The 18,649-nt window shown below is 36.7% G+C and overlaps 1 protein-coding gene across 1 annotated transcript; it reads left to right on the forward strand.

Annotated features, from left to right (window-relative positions):
- The first annotated feature begins 6,564 nt into the window (after positions 1–6,564).
- On the forward strand, positions 6,565–12,087 carry aqp1a.2 (aquaporin 1a (Colton blood group), tandem duplicate 2). The gene is made up of 5 exons (XM_067362211.1): positions 6,565–6,946; positions 7,692–7,856; positions 8,013–8,093; positions 8,449–8,626; positions 11,801–12,087. Exons 1-5 carry the CDS (start codon positions 6,581–6,583, stop codon positions 11,818–11,820), a joined length of 810 nt encoding a protein of 269 aa, XP_067218312.1. The 5' UTR covers positions 6,565–6,580; the 3' UTR covers positions 11,821–12,087.
- The last annotated feature ends 6,562 nt before the right edge of the window (positions 12,088–18,649 follow it).

Raw genomic sequence — 18,649 nt, forward strand, 5'->3', positions numbered from 1 at the left:
TTATAATTTGTTCCCGGGCAAATCGTTTTGGCCGAGGGGAAAATGAAGTTTTATAACTTTATATATTTATTTAACTTTACCGTTAGTGCGCTGTACGTTTGACTGAATTGTTTGCTTGTCTTTATTTCTTATTGTAGCCTATAGCTTCTCATATTTTATTTATAATGGTTATTATTGATAATTAAAACTGACGTTTAACAAAAAGAGAACGTTGTTTTGTCTTATTTCATTTTATTATAGGCTACATACAGTGAAGATAATCAGAGTACATATGCACATATTGCCTGAACCACACATTAATAGGTTTCATATTTTTTAAATAAAAACGAAAAGAGGCAGGGTTGTGTTTTATATTATGTTTTGTTATATAGCCTACATGAAGTGAAGATAATTAATGCATGCATTGTCTGAACCACATTTGTGTGTGGCGCCTCTTGTGTTGTCATTCCCCTTGTAGCACGCGCAAGTGACGATTCTCTGTCAACCAATCAACGTTCTGCAGAGTGTAGCTCCACCCTTTTGGTACGGTACTGTTGTGCTTGGTACCCCAACGAAAGGGTCTCAAAAAAGTGGTACGGTACGGTTCGGAATTAGGGTACCATTCACAACTTTTGATAATGGAAACGGAAAAAAATGCGTACCGTACCGAACCGAACCGTACCGTACCGCTCAGTGGAAACGAGGCATAATAAAGAAATACTGCCCATGTGGGGCCCAACAACAACAGCCCACCCTGAGCCCATGCCCAGCCGAAGCCCAACTAGCCCAAGCGAGGCCCATGTGGGCCCCAACTGGACGTGTTTGCAGGGACTATTATAAAGAGAAAGGTTCTTCTCTGGCCGCGAGAAGGAACTTTCTATTCTAGCATCAAAGCGTAAAGCAATTTGGATCGAAAACGTTAAAGTGACATGGTTTTTGTTGAATGAGCAACAGAAACAATCGAGCATGAATAATGTGTTTAATATATAAAAACTACTAATACAGAGGTTATGCGTCTAAATATATATGTGACCCGACTGAGGTCAACGTTCTATTTTAAGATATGGGCCGATAATGTGAAAAAAAAAAAAAAAATTAAGCTAATTTCAAAGAACAGACTTTCAAAAATAATCTCCCAAAGTTTCGTAGTCCAGATAATCGAGTAAAGGTATTTAAATGGCTATTAAATTTGACATGGTTTCACTAAATTAGCTGGAAATGAACTTCACAACTCTCGTCACTTATGAGCATTTCCCGGTATCCCCTGAAACGGCATTATCTCTGCTCTACAAATATGGTGTTACACGTTGTACAGAACCAATCAAAAAGCTTAGAAATGTAAACACACTGACCTAAACGCTGATTTTTAACAATGGGAAGCCCCGTTTCGACTGACAGGCACGTGATCAGTCCAGCCATCCTCCTGTCAGACTAGCGCGCCTTATAAAATAAAACTCCCATTTGCGTGTTTCTCTTTAAAAGCCAATAAAAATTGAATCCATATAGGTAGCACAAAAATTCTTTTTGCATACAAAAGCAAAGACTTTAAACTTTCATATCAAGCCTCCAACATGCTTCTGTTGTGTTGTTTTCACCCTCTAATGAGTCTGAGTAATATGCGTTTACAACAAAAATAGCACAGCAGCTAACTGAATACAAGTATGTATAATTCACATGCTCATAACTTCATGAAAAATGCACAGATCATAAAAATCGCACATCAATATTTAAAGCAGATTCTCAAGATTAAAATGAATCCAAAATCAATATAATATATTGCGCTGATCACTATTACTCACGAAATGATTTAACATACTTGGCTAAAAACATGTCTCTCATCTCTCCGGGATGCAGTGTGTATCCAATGTTCCCGGACCCATCCATGTTCAATTTCCAACGTGGAATAAAACAAAATAGATATCATTTTAAAGCTTAGAATCTCATCTTTTCAATGCATCTATTTTGAAAAACTCCTAACGAGTGCTGAGAACTGCCTCTAAACCGGAGTTTACCGCCCGTTGGCGCCACCTGGCTGCGGAAAAAATGAACAATTTTTCAAACTATTCTTTATAATATCACCATGAAATTTGAACCAAAAAAGAAATTTTAGCGATCTCATTGTGTTCCTGAGTTATTCCATGTCAAATAAAAAAAGAAAAATTATTTTTAAAAAATTATATATATTTTTTTGTCTGTTATCAGCTGTTTCTCGGCAAGAAAATGTCCAAATGTAATGTAATTTATATTTTCTTAAAATTTAAAATGTTTTGTATCAACTGATACCTACCTATTGACTCTCCTTGCTAGAGTTTTGGAGTTATGAGTCTTTACATTTGTGTGTGTCGCTCGGAAAAAAAAAAGGAAAAAAGAACTCTAAAAAAGCCTTCAGGTCTTAAAGGGTTAATTCAAATAAATACTTTTAAATAATTTGAGCTTCTGCCTGGTTTAATAGCATATATATATATATATATATATATATATATATATATATATATATATATATATATATATATATATATATATATATATATATATATGTGTGTGTCTTTGGTCAAATTAAGTTGTAAAATAAATAGTTTATCCCTTTAAATGCAATGGATTTTGAAAGATATCAACAAAAAAACGGGCAAAAAACTTTAAAAGCGATTTTCTCAGGTTTTCAATTTGAAAAAGAGGGCAGACAACCATAATTAAAATGGTTATATCTTTAAAACCATTTAAGGTATGACTTTGACTAGGATATCATTTTAAAGCTTATTGTCTCATCTTTTGATACCAAAATCTAAGTTTTGAAATTTGGGTCACTGTGACTCATTTTGCTGGATCAGGTCACATATACAGAATATACACATACAAGAGCGGAAGTAAAGACAGGAAAAGAGAGAAGAGAGGTGGCAAACACTCAGAAATCAGTGGCAAACACTCAGAGCCAGCACAGAAATCAGTTTCATTATCTAATAGAGAAACGGTAGTACTTGCATCAGTTTTGCGTATTGAGTTTCGGTTCAGTGCTGCTGCAGTTCATTGGCTTCTTCCGTTTCCGCGGGAGGATTTGAACTGAGGACGTGAAAGTAATTTTTGCCGGAGATGGTGGACCCGAAAGATGAGCGCGATGGAAGCGCATGGCCGTGACGTCTGGGAGAGACGTGCGTGAGTGGGCGAGGAATGATTCAGGGCAATTAGGAGAACACCGGAGAAAATGTTTGTGCCTGTCTTTTATAGACAAGCAAGTCAACACGCCTCCTTGCTTGAGATTAGCCAATGACATAGGTGCAAAGTTGGTGGGCCAAACTTTCCTTTGTCTTGCCTCCTGGCTTGATTTGCATAATTTATGGAGGTTTCAGATAGTAGTGTATTTTCTTCACAGTACCATTAAACATAGAACAGTGCATTTTGTAGTTATGTGACACACATAGGTGAATGAGACTTTGAAAGAGCTTTAGAAAAAGTCCAAACTCAACAGATCAGAAAAGCATATAAAAGAAGTTATGGTTTACAGGCAATAGTATCATTACAAATGACACTAGCACAACTACAATCCTAGCTTATACAATGGGAATAACTATATGCAATTTGACATACAACGACGGTTACATTTAGGCATAATTATATTTTACACATACAGTCTTCAATGCATGTTTGTGTGTCTGTGTCGGTGTGTGTCCATGTGTGTGGTGTGTGTTGGAATTTGGCTAGTCTGGCCCTTAATCTGATTAATCTTAATCTTAATTTTAAAAACGGTCCGGTTCTTCATTTTATTATTACCGGTACTTTGAGTGCCAGCTTTATTTCCTAATGTGCGACAGCAGGGGGCAGTGTGCGTGCAGCGTGCTGCTTCTGAGGCACATTGAGTGCGTGTTTATTCCTCTCAACTGCGCAACGGTTTTTATGGTGACGGAACGAGAGGTATGGTTGCATATACAGGTGCTCTTGCAGACCGTCCACAAATTGTTGAGAAAGCAGATTCACAAAGCGAAATATGGCATTATTTTGCTTAAATTGCCGACAGCCAGGGCAAGCCCATAGACACCACAAAGCCCGTCTGCAAAACGTTACAAAATAACACAAGCGAAGGGAGTCAAAAGCATCTTGCCGACAAACATCCCGATTTGTACAAAGAATTTAAAGAGCGACAGGTTAGTGAATGTGATACCAGTATTATGTTTATGCTCTCAAACATTAAATGAGTGTTATTTATTTTACTCGAAAAGAGGTGTATTATTGTGATATCTAGTGATTGTCATATCTAGTTGCAAAAATAAAATTTATAAAAAAATATATAAATATGTGAAGGGTATATACAGTTATTTTAGACCAATTTATGCTTTAATAACATTGCTTTATTTACAGTAATATAATTTTTACAATAATCTTACTGTCAAAAACACCTAAATGTATAAAAAACAGCAAATAATTTACAATTTTATTGAGCATGAAAATAATAAACATTAAAAATTATATTAAATAAATTAAAAGGTTAATAAAATTTATGTTTAATATAAATATATATATAATATATATATATAATATAAACCTTTTACTCAAGTAACATTCTAAACAGTGACTTTGACTTCTACCAAAGTCATTGTCTGGTAAGATATCTTTACTTTTACTCAAATATGGTTTTCGAGTACTTTATACACCACTGCCACTACCTTTTTTTTTTTTTTTTTTTTTGCATAGAATTGATGATTTTTTTTTCTTTCAAAATGCAAGCCCCCATTCACAACCATTATAAACTTTGGAGGACTAAGGATATTTTAAAAAATATCTCCGATTGTGTTCGTCTGAAAGAAGATAGTCATATACACCTAGGATGGCTTAAGGGTGAGTAAATAATGGGATAATTTTCATTATTGGGTGAAATAACCCTTTAATGGCTGTCTATATAAAATAAAATAAAAAAAGCATCATAATGGGTTTTGCAGTTATTGTAATGTAGAAGAAACTGTTGAACTTGTCATACTATATTGTACATAGTATAAAATTGAAAGACAAGTACTGCACCTAAAATTGCAGGAAAAAGGAATCCAAAACATGTCATTAAAAAAAATCTGTTGGCAAGAAAACAAAATCTGAAAGATGATGTTGTAAAATATATAAAAGCAACAAGATTATATTTGAGATTATAATTATTTATTTATTTATTCCACATTAATTTTTCACACTCCAGTTCAGTTGGTGGCAGTAATGCACCAAAATCTGGGTTGCCAACTGCCAATAAACAAGAAGAACACCCATAATGTACTGGGCATGTTGCCGTCCAAGGCCACTTCCAGCAGTCTGCTATGGGTAGGAAATATAGTAGGAAATACTTCTTAGCAAACTTTTAGTTATAATGGTGTCAACTTGTATTGTTCCTGAGTGCAAGAATTCAAAGAGTAAACATTTAGCAGGTGTGAAACACCGTTGCATACAGGTAAGAAAGTTGTTGTCATAGTGCTCCATTTTTACCATAATTGTGTTTAAAGAGTAGACAAAGTATGATACAGTTTTCAGTGATAAACTTGCAATAATTGTTCAGTTTATGACCCTCTTTCAATCCAACTGTCCTTGAGCGGAAATACAAAAATGTGGAAGTATAATCTGTAGTTTTCACGAAAACCCTGGAGCTGTCAAAAGTCTGCCGGATGATGCGTTTTATGTCATCCGGCATTCTTTTGCAGACAAATAAACGTGAATTTCTGGATCCAGGTAACACTGGAAAGAGTAAACATTGGTCATTTACATATACTACTGAAATTGTAAGAATACAATGCAGCTTGAAAATTAGCTTTAAATAGGTGATTCAGCACCTTTTCTGTATAGAGCACCCTCTAATGCCCAAGTGACCAAGAAAATTACAAAGAGAAGGCTACTGGTATAAGCGTTACAGTAAAAAGTGTTACAGGTTTATATCATATTTTCCTATATTAGTGACAGACATTTATTCCTCACAAGCATAGCTGAACCTGTAGACTTACACATACATAAACCCTAACAATCAAATGCACACACAATAGGGAACTCTGGATTATGTAATCCAAGGATCTTTTAAAGGTGATTTGTGACGATCTCAGTGTTAACACTGTATGTTATGTTCCTGTTACCCTAAAATCTTTTCACAGCAAAAAAAAAAAAAAAAAAATTTGTTTGTTTGTTTGTTTCATGCAATTTGACAGCATGCACATGCTCATTTCAGTCTGGTCAGACTCATTAACAGCTATTCATTCAAACATGTTTATCTCATTAAATCTTAGCACTGAATATTTTTCTTGGTGTGAACAGGTCTTAAACCTGGGAACATAGAACCCTGTATTCATTATGTACCTTATACATCTGGGGAGCATATAGGACCCTGGTAACAGAAATAACTCTCAAAAATGCAGCAGGTAAAGATACTGATTTTAAAAATGGATCTACAATTATGGGGTTGTTACATGACACTAGCTGTTGGACAGTTAGAAATTAACTACCTCCCTACTGTTTTCTGTTCTAAAAGTGTGGTTACTTTGTTAAAACCAGTTTCCTGTCAACCTTCTTTCACTAAGTGTTTATAAGTGGTAGCTTAGCTGGCATTTTCATTTACGAGCTAAAAGGCAGAAGAGGAACGATACTTGTAATGGCACGAGAGCTTAAAAGTTGGTCCTTCTGGCGGGCAGTATTGGCCGAATTTGTTGGGATGACCATTTTTGTTTTTATTGGTATAGCCTCTGCCATCGGAAACAAGCATAACAGATATCCCGACCAAGAGGTTAAAGTAGCTTTAGCTTTTGGTCTGGCGATTGCCACACTGGCTCAGAGTTTGGGGCATATCAGTGGAGCCCACTTGAACCCAGCTATTACTTTAGGACTTTTGGTTAGCTGTCAGATCAGTTTCTTCAGGGCCTTCATGTATATCGTTGCTCAGATGTTGGGAGCTGTGTTGGCAAGTGGCATTATGTTCAAAGTTAGCCCTGACCCTGACACAACACTGGGACTCAATATGGTAAGTTACTTTATACAGAATATTAAATTACAACCACTAATAGTATATTCAGAATTGTATTAAATAGTTAGGTGACATATTGGGAAGTTGTCACAAGGGTTATATTTTAAAAACTATAAGTTGTTGTTTTTTAATCTAGCTGTGATTTTGTATGTTGATTTCAAACTCAAAATTGTCTTAAACTAGAATATTTTTTCCTCTTTCTTTCTTTCTTTCTTTCTTTCTTTCTTTCTTTCTTTCTTTCTTTCTTTCTTTCTTTCTTTATTTGATTCATCCTTATTTGGGGCTGCAAAACAGTTCTAGGGAGTCAATGAAAAATTGAGGAAGAAAAGATTTGACAAAATGTTAACGTGCATTTAAAATATTAACAGAATATGTTTCATGTAATTATTTTTACACATATACATAATACTTTTTCATGAGCTTAATAAACAATGTAAATATTTTCCAGGCAATATTTTAACAATTTGCTTTAGTGCAATGACAATATACAATTTATTCTAATGTTTTAATTTCAATTTCTGTGGCCAAAACAAAATATTTTCCATTTCCCTGCTAATAAGGTAAATGTTTGTTAAATGAGCTGTCTTTTGTGCAAATGTTCACAATTCATGCAGATGTTAGGAAGTATTCTTGAAATCCCATTTATTATCTTGGTTTACTATTGTAATATGACAGTAGAAGTATAATCATGTTGAACTTTTTGCATTGTTACATATTTTTTGTTTTCTTATATTTCTTATAGCTGGGTAAAGGTGTGACAGCGGGACAGGGATTTGCAATTGAGCTTTTTGCAACCTTTCAGCTGGTACTCTGTGTCTTGGCCACAACAGATAAACATAGGACTGATGTCACAGGCTCTGCACCCCTAGCCATTGGACTATCAGTTGGTTTAGGGCACCTGGTAGCAGTAAGCACTTGATAAACGACTTTTCATCAACCAAAAGTTAATTATACGTAATTTTCTTAGATCAGTAGATTTCCAACCAAGCTTAGTCAAGACTCTTTTCTGCTGTATGCTAGCTTACTCACCTTAAACCTATAAGCTCATCATTCTCATCCCCAGATCAGTTACACTGGGTGTGGCATCAACCCTGCTCGATCTTTTGGACCAGCCGTCATTCTTGAAGCCTTTAAAAACCACTGGGTAAGTTCACACCACATTTTTTGTCAGAACAAATTACAATTGCTGTTTGAGAAAAAAACAAGAATTAATGGCAACTTAAATGCTTTGCTAAGGGAAGAAATTTGGTTATCAAATGCACTGGAAAATATCACAATTTATTTTTGCATAATAAACATTGTGACACATAGTATTACTTCTTCAAAAGTGTCCTTAGGGCAGAAAGGCCTTTAGATTTCTATTTTTTATATATATATATATATATATATATATATATATATATATATATATATATATATATATATATATATATATATATTGTATACTATGTGCAAAATGACAATTTTATCAAATGTAATAATTATTTCCTTTTATATAGATATACTGGATTGCACCCATGATCGGTGGGGTGGCTGCTGCTCTTGTGTATGACTTCGTGCTCTACCCAAAAAGGGAAGCGTTTGGCAAGCGTATGAATGTTCTAAAGGGCACAGCTGATCCAGAGACCTCGGCGACAGAACCCCTAATCGAACCCCGAACCCCCAGATCTGGTTCTGGTCAGTGGCCCAGGCCCTGAAATGTGTCTTTAACCTACATTAAATGTCTACAACCATTACAAAACATACAACAAAATTTCTCTTGTTGTTATCCAAATGATAGTTTTGTCAGCTTCTTGTAGATTTTTACTCTGTGTAGCAGCATCATTCTGGCTAAATTGACTACTTCCACAGCTACTTCCAACATGGAAGTGTTCTGCCGTGTTCTGCCTATAACATCTCAGGAATTTTCTTTACCAACATTCAGCGTACTTACAGATTTAATCTTGAGGAGGCAGATTATTTTTGCTTTAAGGGCTGGCAGTTGATTGAATAAATTAATCTTGTTTTCAGCAATAACATGACTTATCTTGACTTTTGAATTTTCCATAATTTTTCTATCTACATTTATTTTCCTATCTTCCTAACTCTTGTGCAATCAGTCTCAAATGTTAACTTGCTGGCAGTCCTATACTGTATAGCCTACATACAGTTGTGGTCATAAATTTTCATAAACTTTAATTAATAAATTTGATTCTTAATACTGCATATGTCTCCTTAAGCCGGGGTCACACTGTGCGATTTTGGCCACAATTTGGTCGTCTGAGACAAATTTTGAGAATCCTAAAAGATTCCTGTAATCCTAGGCAAAAATCTGTAGTCTGATCGCTAGTTAGACGTTCACCAGCAGCCGATTAATGACCATTGCGATCAAATTTTACCTCAAAATTCTGTTAGTGTCAGAAGATTTGGCTCACAGTCCTGCAGTGTGACTTCTCCTATGACAAACGTCAAATTGTCTTCATTTTTCAAGATAAGCCGTGATCAAAATTAATGCTAGAGATGTCTTTATTAGCCACTATTTCAGTCCCATGTGTAATGCAGCTCACTGTCACAGAATGTGTGGTTGATGATGTAAAACTCTGGTCAAGTTTTCATGCGCACGTCTGTTTTTAATGCGTCTTGACTGTCGTACAGTCTGACATAAATGACAGCTGAGATCCAACAGTGTGACATGAGGATCATGTTTGTACAGTCTGACAAGCAACAATCCTAAAGGACTATTATAAATCGCACAGTGTGTACCCGGCTTTACTTGGATGATCCACAGCTGCCTTTTTTTTTTTTTTTTTTTGTAGTTGTCATGTTAGCTCCCCTGAGTCCCTTGATTGTCCTGAGCAGTTAAAGATGTCCTCTTTTTTTTTTTTTTTTTCTTTGGTTTTCCAGCATCTTCTGCATATTTGAACCTTTTCCAACAGAAGATAAAATAAGTACAACTTACTCTGATCATCCTGTTAAGTATCCCTCTTTATTTAAAATGAACATTTATCATTTTGCAGATTCTTATGACCACAACTGTATAATAAGGTGAGGTCGTTTAGGTCTGTCCTTCTATCTCTTAGATGTATAATGGGTTTATGATGCTCTTCTCTCTCAGATATTGCAGCATTATAATATTTAGAATATTTCTTCTTCTATGTTTTAAAATTATACTATGAGCATTCGTTTAAGGTGGCATTTTACAGATTAGACAAGAACCACATTATGTCGAGTTTTCGGCACTAGCATATCAAAATTGCAAAACCGGTTTCCCCAACACTATCCCCATCTGCCATTGATTTGACAGATGGTCCAACAGGCAATAGGGTTAGGCAATGTTATGTCAGCCTAGCTAGGATGATCAAACAAACTCGGCAAAGCATTGAAGGAGTCAAAGTCCCACAGTTTAAACACATTTCAAAAGACTCGCCTTATGAATGGCTTACCTCCAGCTGTCTCTAGATGTTAAGCTGGGATAGAGGAAAGTGTATAACATTAAAATAATTGCACACTTCATCTTTAAGCATTTGCAAATCTATAGCATTATGCTCAACATTATACTGAGAGGTTTATGAAAACACTTCTGCAAAGCAGTTAACAAGTAAAACCAAACCAACCTGATGTCAACTTCTGTATCACCTCCAGTCTAACTGATGGTAAAGTTGTCACACAAGTCAGCAATTTGTTGACTGCCACAACTTACAAAGAATTTAACAAAACTGTTTTTTTGGACAATGTCACAACCTGAATGTCTCCGGCTGTTGGCTCGGTACTAACTGTTAACATAATTGACAACAATATATCCTGTAGTACATTTTGAAAGGAATTACTATGTTTCCTTTTTGGTGCAGTCAGAGGTATTGTACACATGGATCTGCTCACATAGGCATATATAATTTTTAATGAGCACTGCAACAAACCCTGTTAGGTATCTACAATAAATCTTCTTTAGGGAGAGCTTTTCGCTCACGAGAAAATAATGTTTTAATGTTTCATCAATGTTTAGCATCTGTTTTAACACCACTAAAAAACAAGAGGCAATCCCAAAATGCATCAGTGTGGATCTGCATTGGAGGATTTAAGAATTTAAGGTGCATGTCTAAAATTCTTGGTCAGCATTCAAATGGTAATCATAACCTTAGTTTTGGTTTCACTGGAAAACTATCATTTAAAAACTGTTTGTGTTTCATGAATAACACCCTTTTGTGGGAATAACCTTGAATTGCATGTTTTCCATCCATCCATCCATTTTTCAAACCATTTTGTCCTCTGAAGGGTTGCAGGGATGCTGGAGCCTATCCAGTCATCTAAAAAAAACATGCAGCAATAATGGGAATTGCTAAAATGTAATAATAATAATAGTCATTCTGCAACTGAAGAAAAATTGTAAAACAAATGTGTTATGAAAATTTGCTGGCTTAAGAGCTTTTAACTTCCCCTGTGATCTAAACACATGCAGAGAGAAAAGAGTTTATGCTGGTGGCTTTGCTGAGGGTGGAGCGACACTTTTGAACAACATTTATCAAGTGACAGAACTGCAACACCCAAAAGTTCAGTTATCAGTTTCCTCACATTGTGCTGATGAGGCATAAACAAGTACATACTGTAGATCTCCTCAAACCCACTTGCATTGCTAGACAATAGCGAAATGAATAACAAATTCAAGGAGTCTCGGGGGGACTTGAGTACAGGGAGTCCATTCCAAGGGGAACAAGTTCAAGTTCAAAATGTAGAGGATTTTCCATATTTCATCCATGTAATACCATCGAAATGCCACGCAAATTCCATGCATAAATATAGTGGGAATCTGTGGTTTAAAAATTTAAAATACATCTGACATGTGTTTGTTTTCTTTTGTTTGTTTGTTTATTGCAGGAGGTCTGGGAGCTGAGTAAACATGGATTACAGAACAACCAGACAAACCCCTCTCCTGACAGATAAAAATTAATTTGATATTAGGCCTAATGCCTATGCGACTTTAGTGAAAACTCTTACTATTGAAGAAATTGATCTGCAGATCAGTATAATATTTAGTTTTTAAGTAATATTGCAGTGATGATAAGATCAGAAATGTATAATTCTCAAAGTCAGATATTGCTATTATTGGAAGTATACCTTTTCATACAGTACATTCTTTTTTTTTCCAATTTAAAGCCAATGTATATTGCCAAAAAAAAAAAAAAAATGTTTCCATTTTTGATTGTGCTGTTTGCATTAAGACTGCATTAAATGAAATTTGTGACTTTACTTCTGTATTTCCACTGCTCTGCTTTTTCATTGTTTTTCTACTTTTCTAATGTTTAAATATTTTAGTGAATGTAAGCTATGCTCATATTCTGTTTTTAAATTTTAGTATCTCCTGAAATGGGTCATACCATTAATACCATAGTACTGAGCAGTTTGACGAGTTCAAAAATGAATATTCTATCATCAGGTTAGCTCTATTGAAGTCTCTGTTAAATTTCACCAATGCTGTGAGTTCAGGCATTTTATTCTGGAGTAAACAAACATAAAAGAGGGAATCAACTAGGCTAGTCACACTGTAATTATGTTACTCTTTAAGATTAATTAAATATTTAACTTGTTAAATTTCTTTAAGGCAGTTACCTCACATTTATTCATCTATTTCAAACACTGGAATAAGAGCACAAATGCACACCATCAATATGTACCTACTGCTCTTACGAAAATTAACCATAGTTACACTTTTACTATAGTAAAATCATAGTTCACTTTCGTAAGGGTAAGTTTGATGAGTTATATGAAAGGTAAGTTGTACTGCTGTTTAATCGTCAGTTTGGCTTGTTTGTGCATGTCTTGTAGGTCAGAAAAGTACTGTCCTTTACAGTCAGAAAGTAGCTAGCGTGCAGTGCTAATGGCACTAGCAGACTTATAGTGTCACTCTGTTAACAGATTGTCAGCAGGGAATCAGCGATGCTTGTCAGTTTTAACTAGTATTTGTTGCAGTACAATTGTAAATGTAACATAAAATAGTCTAGCCATTGTAATTATGCATCACCCATAGTTACTACACTTTTACTATAGTAAAACCATGGTTTGCTTTCGTAAGGGTGTTTATCAGTCAAATTAATTTAAAAATGTAAATTCAACAGGTATGAAATATGATCAGTAAGAGAAAAACACTGTTAATGAGAAGATGAGCACTGGACTGCGTTAGGTTACACTTGAATTAGATCCCCCAGTTCGTCGGTCAGTTCCAACATACGGCTCCATTCCCTCCTTCAGGGAACGAGGTAACTGAGACGTTATGTGTATAACGACCTTTCAGGGGAATTGGGGATATCTACCAACACGCCACTGTCGCTGGCCCTTCCAGCGCTCTGCCTGAGACTCCTGGTCCGCCCCCAACTATTAGAGTGGAAGTCAGGGCTCTAAGCAGAGAAGATCAGTCACTGCTGTTCCGCAACCCGAATTTTAGGTAGGATTCGTCGTACGAAAATGCTTGCAGGTCCCCTTCCCATCTTGATGGAAGCCAATGCAGTCAGGAGAACTGTCTTTAGTGACAGAATTTTCAACTTAGCTGACTGAAAAGGTTCAAAAGGAGGTCTCTGCAGCGCCGTGAGCACCAGAGACAGGTCCCAAGAGGGTACCGAGGTAGGATGAGGAGGGTTCAACCTCCTCAACCCTCTGAGGAACCTGTCGACCAGGTCGTGCTTACCAAGAGACTTACCATCAACTGCATCGTGATGTGTGGCAATTGCGGCAACATACACTTTCAAGGTGGAGGGAGACAGCCTTTGCTCCAACCCCTCTTGCAGGAAGGAAAGCACAACTCTGACCAGGCATCTTCGGGAGTCTTCCTGGTGGGAAGAACAACATTCAACGAACAGGTTCCACTTCAAAGCATAGAGACGGCTTGTAGAGGGGGTTCTAGTGGAAGTGATGGTGTCTACCACTGATTGAGGTAGGTCACCTAGAACCTCTGCGTCCCGTCCAGGGACCAGACATGAAGTTTCCAGAGGTATGGATGCGGGTGCCATAAGGGTACCCTGTCTCTGAGAAAGCAGGTCCTTCCTCAAAGGAATGGGCCAAGGAGGGGCTGTCGCGAGGAGTGTGAGTTCCAAGAACCAAGTCCGGTTGGGCCAATATGGCGCAACTAGCAAAACCTGCTCCTCGTCCTCCCTGACTTTACACAATGTCTGTGCAAGAAGTCTCACTGGGGCAAACGCATACTTGCGAAAGTTCCAGAGCCAGCTGTATGCCAGTTCATCCGTGCAGAGGGTGCCCTCGATCAGGGAATAAAACAACTGTCAATGGGTCAAGTCCGAAGAGGCAAAAAGGTCTACCTGTGCGGCTCCGAAGAGGTCCCATATCAGCTGGACCACCAGAGGATGAAGTCGCTACTCTCTCAGAAGCGCAGACTGTCGTGAGAGCTCGACGACTGCACAATTGAGCACCGAAGGGATGTGAATGGCCCGAAGCGACCTCAGATGCTTCTGACTCCAGAGAAGGAGATGGCGGGCGAGTTGCCACGTGCGGCGGGTGTTTAGACCACCCAGTAACAGTATTGTCTGTACGGGCCAGCACGTGCTTGCCATGTAGCAGTATTTTAAGGCGGCCCAGCACAAAACGTAATGCTAGCAACTCGAGGCAGTTGATGTGCCAATGCAGCTGAGGCCCCATCCACAGACCCGACATTGCATGCCCCCCAGCCCGTGGCAGAGGCATCCGTGAATACCACAGCATGCCTGAAACTTGTTCTAGGGGTTCTCCTGCCTGTAGAAATGAAGGGTCTGAGCACGGGCTGAAGATTTGGTGACAGTACGGGGTGATGAACACCTGGTGCGTGCCACTCTGCCATGCCCATCTCGGGACTTGGCCGTGAAGCCTTCAGAGATCTACTGTTGAGTCATAAAAGACATGGCTTTGCAGTACATGGATTAATCATAATTGATAAATGAAAAACTTGAATGAAAATTGATATATTGCACTCTTTCAATTGAAACTTAAACCTAAATGTAAATCTTAACATTGAATTTTTCTTGTTTAATTCCATAAAGAAACACTTTTATAAAAGACTTAAATAATTATTTTATTTTGTATATATTAAATGTGAATTATTATTTTGCAATATTGGTCATAAATAATAATAAAAAGATTTTTTTTTTTTTTTTTTTAACAAACTTTAGGGAGGCTGATAACTAATATCTGCTCCTATGCATAATAGAGAAGGTGAAAATGTTTCATAAAAGTGTGTTGTGTTTTATAGCTTCTCCAACTTAAAACATTTAGCGTGTTTCCCTAATCAAACGCACTTGATTCAGGTCATCAGCTCATTAGTAGAGACTTCAAGACCTGAAATGGATGTCAGACAATGGCCCTGTCCCAAATGAAAAGCATAGCCCTTGTGGTCCTTTCACTGTCGGTTAGAAGTCTGCAGTGGCGCTCACTTCAGTGCGGGTTCAGCAGAAGTGCACATTGAGGGCATATAGGGGCACTCGTGAGCACCGTTCTGAAACCTACAATGACAAATGGGACACCCTATGGTCTTGTCAAGTGCACATGAAGTGTGCCATTTGGGACAGGGCCAAAGGAGATATTCAAAATGTGCAGTGTTGGGGCTCCAGGAACAGGTTTGGGAACCACTGCACTAATGGCATCAGTAAAAGCAAAAATAACAAAGTACATTCAATAATTAATGTGAGTGAATAGTACCTAGTAATACATCTGTGAAAGTGTGCATCGTCTGGAAAACATCACATTCCATTTTACGTGCTGTATTTGCATATCTGTATACAAAATCACTAAATGCTTATGAGAAGGACGCAATACTAATGCAATACTAGAAATTGCAAAGTTAAAGCATGACCAATGGACAGCAAAATGCTCATTGGGTCAGCGGGGTCATACAAAAACAGCTGGAGAAGAAATGACACATGTTAACTGCAAAAGAATTAAGAATTAAGGTGAAGAATTAAGTGTGAAACAATCAGGAACCCTTTAGTCTCCAGCGCCACCATTTCCCAGTACTGAAACCTACCTGGAGTCTCCAGAAGTGCAAGGTGTCAGGATTTCAGAGACTTAGGTTAGCAAAAGAATCCTAAAAAATTACCTGCACTTAATAAGAATCACAAGCTGAAGTGTTATAACATACATGAAGACTGGGTTTTTATAGGCCTTATAGACAGACAGCTTGAGAGTGGCTCCTGTAGGACCAGCACCACATTCTCTTGTACCACTGTTTGAAGAATTTATCCTCCAAAATCTGGCAGTAAGTTTTGGAAGTCCATATCTGCAAGACGGACTAGTCCATATCTTAAAGACGGACATTTCAGGATAAGAGATGGACTAAAAGTGAACTCCCACACCTACTGCCAGACCCCGCTGACCCAATGAGCATTTTGCTGTCCATTGGTCATGCTTTAACTTTGCAATTTCTAGTATTGCATTAGTATTGCATCCTTCTCATGAGCATTTAATCATTTTTGACTTTTCAGTCTGAGTTAAATCTATTTTTTGGCTTTTTTGCCCGTAAAAGCAAACCTGCCTAATAATTATGCACACCTGAATATAAGGCATTTTTCATTTCCAGCCTTCATGAACAATTATATATCACTTATAAATGATTAAATACAATATTAATAGTGGTTACAGTATTAAGATTAATGTGGTTTAGAATTGGTAAAATATGCTTGGAAAAAAATATGATCAGAAAATCAACTTGCCTAATAATTCTGCACACAATGGGTCTTATTCATGAAACACGAGCAGAACAAATTTTTGTGTAAATCGTGTGTAGAGTGGTTCTGGCGTAAATTTTCAGATTCATTAAAATATTAGTATTTTCCAAATGTTAGTTGGTACGAAAGAAATTTACACCTGCTCCCAGCCACGCGTAAATAGTGCGTTTAACATCCGAACGTTTTGCTCATTAATAAGGCTGCATTTTAATTCACCTTAATAAGGTACATTACACAGCATTTTGAAAAAAAATATTATATATAGTAATTACATACGTTTTTTCTTTTTACTTTTATTGTGAGAGCCAGTAATAGCATCTTCAAACGGAGCACTTTAATCAAATAATTAATTGATTTCAATAGGGCTGGGCAAACTAATGGCCCCTTAATTGTTATGGAAATTATTTCCTATAAAATGGCCAAAATCCTTCGTTTGGTGTCATAATATGATGCCCATATATAGCTAGTTGTCAGTCGGATTTAATGGGCGGGATTTATGGTAATTGAGAATGAGCGTGCACGCGCATCCCATTTACGACTGATTGGAATTCATTAACACACACACACATTTCCCTATCACTTCTGATGTTTACGAAGTATTTGTGAATCAGGAGAAGAGTTTTCGGGAAGGTCTTTTTACGTGCAAATCACTCACATATTTACTCGTATATTTACGAATGTTTCATGAATGAGACCCAGTGTACAGTCAGGTCTTTTAGATTTACAAAAATATATTTTTCATTACAAATTAGAATAAGAGTTTGAATAAATATGTATATATTATGTATTTGTACTATTTAAAATATTATTTACAGCATGAATTATATTAATTATTAGTACACTGTAAAAAAAATATATTTTTCTTAGTCGAGAATAAAATGAGTGTTATTGGAGTGTGTTTTACAAAAAATACTGTTTGAGACTTTCTACTTCAAAATTTCACATATAATTCAATGTCTTACTTTCTGATTCTTTGTAATTAATAATGAAATTCACTAGCAAATTCTGAGTGAAAATTGTTTCTACACCATTTTTTTAGTACATTTCTAAAAAAAAAAAAAAAAAAAGATTCTTAATGTGCTAGTCGTTGACAGAGAAGTTCTAGTGCTGCGTCCGAAATCGCATTCTCTCTTGAATGTACTTACTCCCCCAGTTTCACAGACAAGGCTTAAGCTAGTCCTAGACTAAAATGCATTTTTTAGCTGTTTTAACTGAAAATAACTTGTACTGACATATCTTCAAATTTGCCAGTGCCATTGTTTTGTCTCAAGATGCACACCAGTAATGTCTTTTTTTTTCTAAAAGTACTTAAATGCCCTAATTGAACTAAGGCCTAAGCCCTGTCTGTGAAACCGGGCCACTCTGTGACAGCTAAAAAAGTAAGTACTATATGAATGTGTACAGCATAAATGTATTCCTGACGTATTACATTTGCCATGTTGTCATTAGCATGTGACCTACCAGTGTCTGTTTTTCACCTACATTACAGTAGTGAAATATGTAATTTCGGACACAGTCAGGCATCCACAAAAGCTCCCCCACTCCAGTCACCAAGCGGTCTACAGCAGCCAACTGTCCAAAACCACAACAACAAAATGATCAGGAAAGAGCAGTGAGCACATGGATGTGAGGAAAAGTAAGGAGAAACAGACTTCATGGACATGCTGAATTCAAAAATATCTTTATGTCATAACATCTTCACCCCATTTGATTTTTAGCATGTAATCTATAGGCTTCAAACACATAAAATAACCATACATTAACATTTCTACCAAGGGACGGATCTAGAAAATTATTTATAGGGTGGCAAAGGGCTGGCATGAGGTCTATGAGGGGTGGCAACACCAAAGCAAGCACCCATGCAGAGTTTTTGATCCAGATTTATGGCCTGACATACACAATTGTGTTCACAAACATTGCATTACCAAAATAAATAACAAGATTTCAATTCCATCATGGCACCAAGTAAAGGCACTATATGAAAAACATCAACAGTCTGACCTTGTATCACTAAAGGAAATGA

Source organism: Chanodichthys erythropterus, chromosome 16 (genome assembly GCF_024489055.1).
Source record: "Chanodichthys erythropterus isolate Z2021 chromosome 16, ASM2448905v1, whole genome shotgun sequence".
Classification (NCBI taxonomy): Eukaryota; Metazoa; Chordata; class Actinopteri; order Cypriniformes; family Xenocyprididae; genus Chanodichthys; species Chanodichthys erythropterus.

Coding starts and splice junctions, on each gene's coding strand:
- aqp1a.2 (XM_067362211.1), top strand. CDS start 6,581: ATGGCACGAGAGCTTAAAAGTTGGTCCTTCTGGCGGGCAGTATTGGCC. Junction 6,947..7,691: donor CAACACTGGGACTCAATATG/GTAAGTTACTTT, acceptor TATTTCTTATAG/CTGGGTAAAGGTGTGACAGC. Junction 7,857..8,012: donor GTTTAGGGCACCTGGTAGCA/GTAAGCACTTGA, acceptor TCTCATCCCCAG/ATCAGTTACACTGGGTGTGG.